Source organism: Xiphias gladius, chromosome 19, assembly GCF_016859285.1.
Source record: "Xiphias gladius isolate SHS-SW01 ecotype Sanya breed wild chromosome 19, ASM1685928v1, whole genome shotgun sequence".
NCBI classification, from domain to species: domain Eukaryota; kingdom Metazoa; phylum Chordata; class Actinopteri; order Istiophoriformes; family Xiphiidae; genus Xiphias; species Xiphias gladius.
In genome coordinates this window covers 16426059-16438206 of record NC_053418.1, presented here as the reverse complement: position 1 = coordinate 16438206, position 12148 = coordinate 16426059, and the positions used below count along the sequence as shown (strand labels likewise).

Here is a 12148-nt window from a genome sequence, read left to right as displayed (position 1 = left end):
AGTGGGTATGAATAGATGTTATACTCTGCTGGGGTGTCTAGGTTGTTTATATCCAATCTATACTGGGACAAATACAGAATATCACACACTGAAAAAACAGCTGTCCCTTTTTTTCTCCTTAGTGTGTGTGTGCGTGTGTGCGTGTGTGTGTGTGTGTGTGTGTGTGTGTGTGCCCAGGTGTACCCTCCGAGAGTGTTGTCTAATGTTCTGGGTGTGTTGATATGATCAGTTTCTCACCTCAGACCTAACAGCCGGAGGCAGGTGTGTCTCCAGTTGTTCAAAATGACTCCTCATTGACTTTATAGTGTCCACATTAATGTCTTGTCCTCAGTTTTTTCCTTCCTTTATAAATGCACATAGGACTTCATGGGGGGGGTACGAATGTTAGTATGAGGTCACAACCATGAGACATGTGGATCCCCCATAATGCAATGCTCCTGGCAAATCTAAACAGCGTGCCCTCATTACACATATTCACATACACTAGACTCGCAAACGCACACACTCACACACAGACGGGGCAGTTATCATTGGAGCCACTCTGACTAAAGCAGACATGAATGAGCCATCCGGGAGTCTATTTTACCTTCCTATCATCTATTTATGTACAGGTAAGAGCTTTTAATCTCCAATACATGATCCTCATGTATATTTTGAATCAGTAAGCAAGACAGTTCTGCAGCATTGTCCAGTAGAAACCTTATACATCCAAAATATTGTCTTTTCATTGGGAATTTTATAGTTTTTGTTAACAGAATAACCACCCTGGATATTTAAGTTAATTTATTGATCATCAATAGATCTGGGAAAGGCCGCAGGCAAAGGCAGCAGCCTATAGAGGAAGACTGAGCCCTTCTACTAAAGTTACTACATAAAAATCACAAAGATTAGAGATAAAGTAGGACTTTGCAAATGTCATTTTAATGCAGATGTTCTAACATAACTACATGTTATATTAAGTATTAATGTTCAATCCATTATTGTTATTATTATTATTATTTCATTGTTTTTTTAAATAATTTTTTATCCTTGTATTGTATTAATCTTCATGTGATCCATCTTCCTCTACCTATCAGGGGGGGTAGAGGGTGATTTCCTGGCATCTCTAGCCCCTCCAGTCCACCTTTCAGGGGAAAGAATTGGCTGGACCATGCTGGTTTGTATGATTAGTGACTTCAGGGGGGGGCACCTAGAGGTCAACTGGAGGTCACCATCAGAGGGTCACTTGCCCACCACACCAAACAGCATTGCTCTAGAAAGGAAGCATCATGGCCCCAGGGCTCTGGCGATAATCACAGTGGTGACCAGTGACTGGCCATCGTACAGTTGCTCTGTGAGTCACAGACGACACCCAAAAGTCCTCATGAGACACCACACCACCTTTTCAGGTAGGACTAAAGCGGATCACATGTGAAAATATCAGAATCTTGTTGTTTTTTCACTAAACCTTTAACAAATTTTTATAATTTCAGACGATCAAGACAAAATTTGCTATGAGGATGAAGACACAGAAGGTAAATTTTGATTGTTTCCAAACAGTTAGTAAAAAAAAAACAACTCCCTGTGACTCGTACTACACAGATGTTGTTCCTTATCTTGATCTATGTGGTTTGATTTCCAGATGCTGATGCGTGGACAAACACGGTGGTTGTACTGGCCATGAGGCTGCTTCTCATGAAGATCATTGCCTTTAACACTCTGATGACCATATATGCTGTTATTAAATGGTACGAGTCTGCGTGCTCTAATTTGACCAAAATTTGATCAGTATAGCATTACCCACAGAAAGATACAGCACACATACACTCATATGCAGCTAATTGTGGTGTCATTCACTCGTATATATGTTGTATAAGTACATACAGTATTATGGTGATGTCTAAAAGTGTGTAAAATTGTCTTATTTATCCTAATTGAATTATTTTTTATCACAAGATTTAACATTATATTTTATTTTTCAGATGGTCTGAAATGGAGAGCTTCTGATACACTATGTACCCTTGACAAAAAGAAAACCAACCCAGAGAGGGGAACTTTTTCTTGGCTCAAGTCTACACAATGAGGATTTCTGCACTGGATGATGATAAGTGCGTTCCCATGGTCTTATAAAGAACTTTTTGGAAACTCTCATTGATTACATGGGAAATTATCCACCGTCAGGATCACAGGAGAACCAGCTCTTAGATGCTATGAATCTTTTGTCGCGCCATTTTCAGCCCTTCCACACTGACATCCCAGGTGTTGCCGACTGTGGCAGTTGAAAACAGATTGTGTTTGTGAAGCCAAACCGGGTATCTGTTCAAAGCCTAACCTCAGACAGATGGGTTAGTGCACATACTGTATATGTCTATATGTGTGTGTGCTTTTGTGAGAAAATATGTGTGTACAGTCCCACTAATCTTTAATTCTGAAGTTCTTGAAATACTAAAACATTTGCAGGGAAAACTTGGTTTAAGGTTTTTGGAAGTTTGCAAACAAACATAATTTTACATTTTTAGTATCCATGTTTTGCTTTTTATATTTTTGTAAACGTAAAATTAACAAACAGGAACTAAGCTTCAACCATTTTGACTTTATTGTTTTTTTTTTAAATAAAACACTTGCACACAGTTTGTTTCCTCAACTTTTTTCTTTTTTTTTTTTTGAGCGCCTTTAGCAACACACTGACATAGCAACAGAGCACCACTAGGTGGCAGTACAATCACATCCGACATTTTTAAAATTATTATCCAACAGCAAGAATATGGACCTTAACTTCCTCTACGGGACACTACGTTCATAAATAAGTTAAGTATTTCAACACTGACCAGACATTCTTCACCAAACTGACACTCACACGTGTTGTAAGAGATCACAAAAAACCAAAAAACTGAGGTTAAGCTTAATCAGCCAAACATATGGGGCATAATTATACAGAATGTTACATGTTAAAAAAGCTCATAGTTGTAGGGATTGACATTTTTTCCAGGTATCAAAGGGCAACAATTCCCCACAACACAGTGCTGAAGTAAATATCCCAGCAGACTCTGTGGTGACGTTTTCTCAGTGATTTGCAGTGTTTTGGCTCCATTCCATTATCTTACACATATCGCATTAAGGAGCAGCTTGTCAATTCTGGCAGTAGGAGAAAAATAGTCTACAGTAGCAAGTTTTAAAAAAGGGCAGAGGGAGACTGTGATGAGGAAAAGGGTGCTTGTTTGGTGGTGAGTTATGATTTCCTTTGTACATAAAAACCATACATCATCTGTCTTTGGCTCAAATTAAAACAACAAAGAATACGCTGAGTAATAAACATGAGCCGGTAACGTCAAAGCCTCTTGGTCAAAAAGATGGGAATACTTCTAACATGAAATACCTCTAACATTCAAGCATGTCACCAAATGGTGAAAAAAAAAAAAAAAAAACACTGACGCACCCACACACACACATTTAAAATCAGGACTGAGGAAAAACAACAAAATCATACAGCAACAAAGTAGTACAGATGGCATTTGCTGTGACAATATCCATAATACATTCAACAGAACAACTCACATTGACTGACTTAAAATGAGGCACTGTGTCAAAAAAGCTCCGGGAAGAATTATGCATTTTGACAAAAATGGTAGCTCCTTGTAATTAATTGACTTTTACTTTCAAAGGAACAAAAACCAAATTATAGATAGTTTCAAAAACTTGAGCCACTAGAGATTTTGGTGGAGGAGAGTAAGTGGGAGGAAGAAACACTGATGTGGATTTGTTAAAAAAAAACAAAAACAAAAAAATCAAAATAAAGTGCTTCCAATAAAACAAACATCCTCTGTCTGAGGTGTTAAAGAATAATCACATCAAATGGCACAAAAAAAACCCAAACTCTACGCCATCACATTGTGCACTGAAGACAGAATTAACTATTTACAGTCTGGAGTGTATATCCACACACTCAATTCACCCACACAGGAATGTTTGTGTCAATGGTGTCCTATCCAAAGAAGAAGACAGATTGCGTAAGCCGTCATCACATCTCCTGTGTTTTTTACCTCCACAGGGCTGATTCTGCCAGGTAGGATGCGGTTACTGTTACCACTGGGAGGTCTGCCACCTCTTCCTCAAAAACGTCTGGTTCCCAGTGACTGACCAGCCCACTGTTTCCTCTCTGCATGAGAGAAGAATCAGCACTCAGTATCAGTGCTCAGCAAAAAACTCTCTCCCTAGTGCACACATACAGTCAAGCCCACACACATGCAGGCACACACAAGGACTCCCATTCCCACTATTACATCAACACCACACTCAGAGCACACAGCAGGAGCAGAGTGAGCCCTTTGATAGGTTGACAATCAGAGTGTAAGGTGGAGGTGTCAGAGTCACGGTGGATGATCCTCCATCCATCCCGGTGCGGGTGGAGACTCTCCATGTCCTCCCTGGCGCTGTACGCTGCCACTGTGAAATTAGCATCCCCAGTGGTCAACAGATCAAACACACAGGAGTAGAAGTAAATGTCCTGCACCACCAGCTCCTCCCTGCAGTGATCCATTGCCCCATCCACATCAAAAACCTGTGAGGTACCATAGGGGTAAGCTTGTATCTGTGAGGAATAGCTAGGCCGACGCAGCTGCTGAAGCTGTAGGCCAAGCGCACGAGGGGAGAGGGGCAAGGAAAGATGCCCTGCCTGGTCGATGCGTTCTCCGCTGGGGCAGCCATTCAGACAGAGCTGCAGGTCCTGGGTGGCATCGTAGGCCTTAGCCAGCTCCTCTGGGATCCGCACTGCTAGGGTCAGGTAGCGGCCCAGCTGGCGAACGATTATAGTCACACCAATGTAGCCAGCATGCAGCTCCACGTGCTGCCCCGGGGTGCGCTCAGAGATCCACAGAGCTCGGACCTTCCCTGCTGCACCATCTGCACCAGCGAAAGTGTGGATGGGGTCTCCACTGCTCACGGTGCCATCATCAAATGCAGCAGGGAGGTTGTCTGTGACGGCCTGGTATACCCTCTGGTCTGTGCAACCCTCATAGGGCTTGAAGATGATGGTGATCTATAGAGCAGGAGAGAGGAAGCACCAGATGAGTTATAGAGACTTTCTGAGCTTAAAGTGTGTGAATGACCATCTTAAAGTGCAAGAAATGCAAGAAACAACTCAAATTTCCAAAGTCAGTTCACTAGATGTAGGAAAAAAAGAGCTTTCATCAAGGGGATGGGTGGAGCTGAAACAATAAGTTGATTAATTGTACTGCAACATCTAGTCAATGGATTAGTCAATGGGAAAGTCCTCTCAGACTTTTGGACCCCACTGCATATGATAGTCAATGAAATATCTTTGGGATTTCACCTGCTAATCGAACAAATGAAGTAGTTTGGAGACTTAACTTTGGGCTCTGTGAAATTGTGATGGTCATTTTTCACTATTTATTGACATATTAAAGACTTAATGATTCACTGATTATTCGAGAAAAATAATCAGCAAATTAATCAATAATCAGCAAATTAATCATAGCTGCAGCCATAATTAACTGTTTAGTTGATCAACAGAAATTAATTGACAACTAATTCAATAACTGATTTATGAGAAAAAAAATCACCAGATTAATTGATAATGAAAATTATTGGTGGTTACAGCCCCAGGTAAATGGTGTCTCTCTCTTTCTCTCTCTCTTCCTCACACACACTAAGACACATATATTAACATTCACCTATTACGCAAGTTGACTCTCATCACACTGCAATTCAGAAAAGACTGAAAAAAAAAAAAAAATTACTTTTTAAATAGCTGTAATTTGACACAGCTATGCAAACATGCTGACACAAACATTCACACGCAAACATGCACGCCTATACACGCGCACACACACACATACACACAAAAACACACAGGGCCCCAGTGGTGAGTGGAAGCAGTGGTGGATAAAGGGTGTGGTGTGAGCATTACGGTTAGCACTAGCATCACAGTTCCGGTGAATGGCTGCTTTGTTCACATGACAGCTGTGAGGAATGAGGCCTGGCAGGCCATTAAGCCTGGAGGGCTGTTAATGTGCGTGTATGTCTGTGTGCGAAAGAGAGTGTGTGTCTCCCTAATAATCCCGACTAATAACTTGCCCCACCTCTGACACAAGGTTAGACCTTCAGCTCCACAGTGTAGCAAACCTACTATTTGCTTAATGTCTGGTGTGTCTGTGTGTGTGTGTATGTGTTTCAGCTAGCAAGTGTATGCATGAGTGTGTGTGTGTACTTTAATAATTAAAGCTATCGACTAAACTAGAGAGGGTAGACCATCAGGGGAAACATCAAAATTGCTTCTTTAACACCACAAAGATCACCTTGTGTGGCTCATCATCCATTTGGTAGAGTGTGTCTGTGTGTGTGTGTCTGTGTATTTGTTTTTATATCCTGGTGGGGACTTTAACCCAATGCACACTAACCCATGGGGACTCATGTCACCGTGAGGTCCCCAGGGGTAGAGACTGGTCTTTGAGGGTTAAGATTTGGTTTAAGGGTTGGGGTTAAGGTTGAGCGGTTATTTGTGATGGTTACGGTTAGGGTAAGAGGCTAGGGAATGCAGTGTGTGTGTGTGTGTGTGTTTGTGTGTGTGTGAGGGTGTGTGTATGTGCGGTGTGAATGTGTTTGTGAGTGTGTTTGTGAGTGTGTCATTTTTGTCATACAGGAATAAGAACCTTTAACACCCATAGTGCTTTAAACTGAGTGTAAGGAGTGCCATTTACGAGTAACACACACACAAATACTTGCAAACACACACATAAGCAAACAGTAGGTCCTTTCACACATCTCATTCCATGCTATTAGAGGTCATGCTATATGCAGCCATTAACCACGTTAGGTTTCCACCACTGCTTCAATCAAAAGAGACAGTCACAAGATCGGGCTGTTTGCCTCACATCTGTGAGTCAGAGGGAGTGAAAATGAGACAGGATAGAGAAAAAAGTAGAGCAGGGAGAGCAAGGGTGTTTTCCAAGCTAACATTGATAAGATTTCCTTCCCTGAGACACAGAAAAGCACCTCAGAGGTTATTATAGAAAATGTTTCTCTCTCTAACACACACACACACACACACCCAGAGAAATGAACTAAAGCACACCAGCTGCTCTCACTTAGGGAAACTCTCTCAGCCTTGATGATAGCAAATTAGACCCAAAAAGCCCACTTCTCTCTGCTTCCCCCATTGCAACAGTTCTCTTCTCACCTTATTGGTCGCTGTGGCACTGGAGCCAGGTAACACAGGAACATTAGTGACCTGCACCGACAGATAGTCATTATCGATGAGAGGCCACGCCCCCTCCACCTTGCAAGTCTGGAAGCTGTCCTTGAATGTCCTCAGGTGTGGGTCCCCAAACAGCCCACAGAATAGGTACCCAGGCCGATAGTGGCTGTGGCCCTGGTCGTGAGTGTGGGAGTGCGTGTGTGAATGCACGTGAGAGTGTGTGTGGGCGTGCTGGGTGCGACTGTGGTAGTTGCAGGGCTCATGGTGGACCTCAGGTCGCGTGGAGGAAGTGGGCCCATCTCTGGAGCAATTCCTCTGGATCATGAGGTCTGAGATGCCCAAGACAGCTGAGTGGAAGACCAGGTTTCCCCGGCAGGACTTGGCCGTCCTCTGGGTGCAGGCCGAGTATGAACGCAAAGCCTTGCAAAATTCGATGAAACGGCCATCCTCGGGCAGCGTCAGGTGGGAGGTCAGGGAGACGAAGTCCGTGGTGCACTTCTGGATACGACACTGAGGGCTGGCCACTTGACACTGACCTGGAGAGGACACACAGATACACAGAAGGGAGTAATGTTATTACAGCTTAAGGTGGGCGACTAACTGAAAACAGCTCGAAAAAAAGCACGTCTGATAATTAAGGCTTGAACGAGACTCAGATCTAACTAGCAATTGAAAGTCGATGTGCTAACAGAAGAAAGCTAAGGTTACTGTGTGAAGAAGGCTTTGATCTGAAACACACAATGCTACCAGCCAGTTAACAATCCAACCTAATAAAATTGGAAAAAGAAACGGCCGCTGGTTCAAAGTCTTGATCAATCAGCAGTGCCGCTCCGTGAGTGTAATAAACCTTAAGTCCAATAAACCTAACTAATGTTTTATCTATTGCTACATTTCGGAATGTAACAAGGGTCAAACCAGCCTTTTATATCATAGATCATCAGAGAGAGAGAGGGAGTCAGAGCGAGAGAGAGATTAGAGACCAGACCTAATGCATCAGTCACAGCATGCTCCTATTAGATTAGGCCAGAGAGAGAGGCTCTGCAGTGTATGGGCAGCTGCACACACACACACACACACACACACACACACACACACACGAACACACACGCACACACACAAATAGCTATCTTAGAAAGAATGCTGGTCATGCTTCCGTTAAACGATCTTCAGATGGTGGTATGATCTCCTTATGGCCAAGCAAAAACAGAAAGTACACGGTTTTCACTGAAATCAACAGTTTCCCTTAATGTCACACCATCATTTAACAACCATAAGTTAAGCAAACAACACATTCCAGCTCTTCTTTGTACATGTATTTGATTTTGGGGCATGAAGGAGTTGGGTGCCACCATTTGGGGGCAGTAGTGCTCTGAGTTATAGAAATCAGGGTGCAGGTACGGACCCCCTCTCACACCATGCCTCAGAATCTCCCTCCAGGCTGTTAAATACTGACACAAACCCACAGACACACACACACACACACACACACACACACACACACACACACACACACACACACACACACAGGCTCCCTTCCATGCCAACCACCACTGTACAGACAGTCTGAGTACTGAGGACACTTTGTGTCTTTGACTGGCGCACCAACAGCCCTCTTCATTCCCTCCTATCTGGCCTGCAGTGCCTAAATATCACTTCCCATCTAACCAGAGTGGCTTTCTTCTCTTTTTGAGGGGGCATCGGAATCATGAGCTGCTCTGAAAACACTCAAACGTCTTCACAGCAGGGTGACGTAGCGAAAAGGGAGTTCACCCTGTAACAGAAGGTCTCAGGTTCAAACCATTGACTTATACAAAGGTTAAAACTTCTCTGACAACAAGCATCTAGTGAAGTTTCTCACCAGCACCCACTGTGCTGCTCTGTGGCTCACCCTGTACTCTTTCCTTCCTGTGAATGCGGCAAACGAATAGAGGATTTTCATATGATGTTCTGAATCAATATTAAAGCACAATTTTCATACGTCTGTTGGTCAAGGCTTCCCAAGAGCTCCCTTTATGATGCTGTCCTCTTAAGTGCTCTCTCTAAATATGCGCAGCTGTACTTAAAAAAAAATCCCATCCATGCGTTTACATAAGAAATTTGCGGTAAATCGAGCCGAGCTGATGAATAGTGACGCGAAATGAAAATATTGTTAAGAAGAAAATAAAGAACTCCTCCAGTGAGGGCCGTTAAACACATACAGAGCCTGGTTTGTTTCATCCCCTGGGGTAAGTATCTAATATAGACACAATAAAACAGGCAGCAATGCCCACATGATTCCTTCCGTGTCCTACCACATTATAAGCCTCTCTTTTTCACTCCATCCCCCTCTCCCAGCTGACTTTATCATCTCACAGGTCTCATCTCTTCCTTTCTCTCAAGCCTCATCTGTTCTGATCAGATTTTTCTTTTCCAGCTTGAATCATTTGCCTCCATCAGCACCACTTTGTTTTCAGCCCTCAGCCATCACAGCTTGATTCCCTGGCCATTTCTCCTCAGCCCCTGGTCATCTCTCAACCTCTCTTCCCCTTATCCTTAGGCACCTTCTCTACCAACAGACAGAGGTCAAAAGATCCACCAGCTGAATCTCCCGGGTTTAACGATTCTTTGTCTCCCTATCCGGCTGCCTCCAACTTTTCTGATCTCCGGAGATCAGAAAAGGATCTATTGGGATCATCTCTCAACCGAGGGAATGGCTTGTGAAGTGCTTATTGATCACCTTGTTGTGTGAACTCTCTCACACACTGAGCTCAAATCACACAAACACCCCTGCAAGCTCAGAGATACAAAGCTTTACAGGAGCTCACTCCAGCATGCACTCTTTCTCTGTCTCTCTCTCTCTCTCTCACCTAGACACTGCGAACAATAGTTACCAGTTCAGACATTCCACTGCCTTCCAGTCTAAACAGACACATTGGGCTGACAGCTGGAGTGACAATGAAATATGTATAAATACCCTGAAACGCACAAGTTTTAACAAACAAAACATTCTGTTTGGTTAAAAGGAATAATAATACACATTCTTTCCAGGTGACGTGCATGCAGCAGAAAGTGCCAAGAGGGTCTTTAATGTGAAGTGGGTCTCTACGCTCCCACCAAGCTGCGTGCAGAGGCGGTTTTGTCCCGCTGCCTGAGCTGTGTTAAACTAATTACTGGAGGTGTGACTCCTCAACAGACAGCCACCACCCCCTGCACACACAGCAACGCACACACTCGGCTAAAAAGAAATATACATTAAAAAAATAATAATAATTTAAAACAATAAATAAATAAATAAATAAATTTAAAATATATATATATATATATATGCATTTGATATATATATGCATTTGTGATCACTAAACTAACCAAATGAATTTTAAACCTGCAAGCAATGTGGTAAATAAGGAGTTAGTAAATCATTACCTCTGAATAGCCACAAAAAAAGGTTTCACTTCATGCTTCAGTGTCAATAACCCTTACAAACACCTTATTAACCTCTGGCGTTCAGTGAACAGACTCTTTCTTTGTTGAAGTCTTTGCTTTCTTTTCTATTAGCAAGTGGCTTAGACTGGGATGTGTGATCTTCTGCTTCTGGTGATTATCGGAAGACAAACAACCACAGATACGAGGAAATTGCGGCTCAGGAAAGCATTTACTTCACGCTTCTTGCTTTTAAAGACTCATTAAAGAATCACTGTGATACTATTTCTTAAGATGCATTTTATTAATAAGCATCATGCTTCTGAACGTAAACTGTATTCCACAGTAGGTTTAGTCAGATTTACAAGCCAGTACAGCCCTGAACCCAACTTTTTGTGACCACATTTACACTAGATGCTCTGAGCAAAGCTGTAATCTGTTATATATGGATATAAGGAGAAGTAGTCACTCTCTCTTCCCTTTTTCTTCCCCTCCTCCATGAGCCATTAAGGGGCAAACAGGAGGATGACGGCCCAGGAGAGAGGAGGAGAAACTCGATCCGTACTCAGACTGCTGCACTGCCGCTGGTGAGACAGCCATTGTCAGGCAGCACTAGGCCTAACACAGAGATCGGCAACACAATGGTTACTAACGCTTGATAACTAATAAAGTATCTCTGGTGACTACTACATTTCAGAGACTGGTGAGAAATGTTGTTATTGAGGTTGCAGCTGGTGCAGCGCACAGCAGTTAGTTCGAAAGTGGATGACAAAGTGCTTCAATTCAAAGATTAGTTGCGATTATAGCGAGAGACGTGTAGTTATTGCAGTGTTGAAGTGTAGTTAGTTACCAATGTGAGCTCCATAGCAGAGAGCGATGATCAGCAGCAGCAGTGGCCGGAAGCGGCGCACCAGAGACGGGGAGGCGAGGCGCTCAGCCCCGCGGCAACAGCATCCGGCTCTCCCCATCCCCGTCCATGCAGGGCCAGGAGGGGAGAGTGGACAGACCTCCAAAAGGGGAGGAGAGGTGGTATCCAGGCCTTCTCACTACTTCTTCTTCTTCTTCTGCCTCTTCTTCCTCACTCTTCTCTCCTTCCTCTCCTCCTCGGGTGCGCAGGGGCATTAAAACACAGCTGCTCCGCGGAATGCAGGGCCGAGGGGGCGGAAAGGCAAAGAGAGAGAGTGGGGGGGGGGACAAAGTACGACCAGGAGTCGCTCCGACGAACTTTTACTTTTTCCCTGTGCAAATCCGCACCCCCACGTGATTGAAGTGCGCTCCCGCCGCGGTCGCACCTCTGCCCTGGTTGAGATCACTCTGTGCTCTCCTCTCTCGCCCCGAACACGCACAACCGCATCTCTCTCTCTCTCTCTCTCTCCCTCACCAGGCCGGGATTTCTCCTCCACTCCGCCCCTTTCACTTTTCCTCTCCTCCTCCTCTGCCCCACCAACAAATCAATAGAGAATCAACCAAACCCTGTTGGCGGAAAACCCGCCTACAGAGACAAAGAGAGAGAGAGAGAGAGAGAGAGAGAGAAAGTAGTCTGCAAAATAATGAAGA

General features: G+C 43.7%; 1 protein-coding gene across 1 annotated transcript; it reads right to left on the bottom strand.

Annotated features, from left to right (window-relative positions):
* Positions 1–2584: 2584 nt before the first annotated feature.
* On the bottom strand, positions 2585–11942 carry rgmb (repulsive guidance molecule BMP co-receptor b). Its single transcript, XM_040156333.1, has 3 exons — positions 11442–11942; positions 7175–7728; positions 2585–5014 (listed from the first exon to the last, which is right to left on the bottom strand). Exons 1-3 carry the CDS (start codon positions 11557–11559, stop codon positions 4256–4258), a joined length of 1431 nt encoding a protein of 476 aa, XP_040012267.1. The 5' UTR covers positions 11560–11942; the 3' UTR covers positions 2585–4255.
* Positions 11943–12148: the final 206 nt, after the last annotated feature.

Coding starts and splice junctions, on each gene's coding strand:
- rgmb (XM_040156333.1), bottom strand. CDS start 11,559: ATGGGGAGAGCCGGATGCTGTTGCCGCGGGGCTGAGCGCCTCGCCTCC. Junction 7,729..11,441: donor CTGCTATGGAGCTCACATTG/GTAACTAACTAC, acceptor TGTCCTCTCCAG/GTCAGTGTCAAGTGGCCAGC. Junction 5,015..7,174: donor GTGCCACAGCGACCAATAAG/GTGAGAAGAGAA, acceptor CCTGCTCTATAG/ATCACCATCATCTTCAAGCC.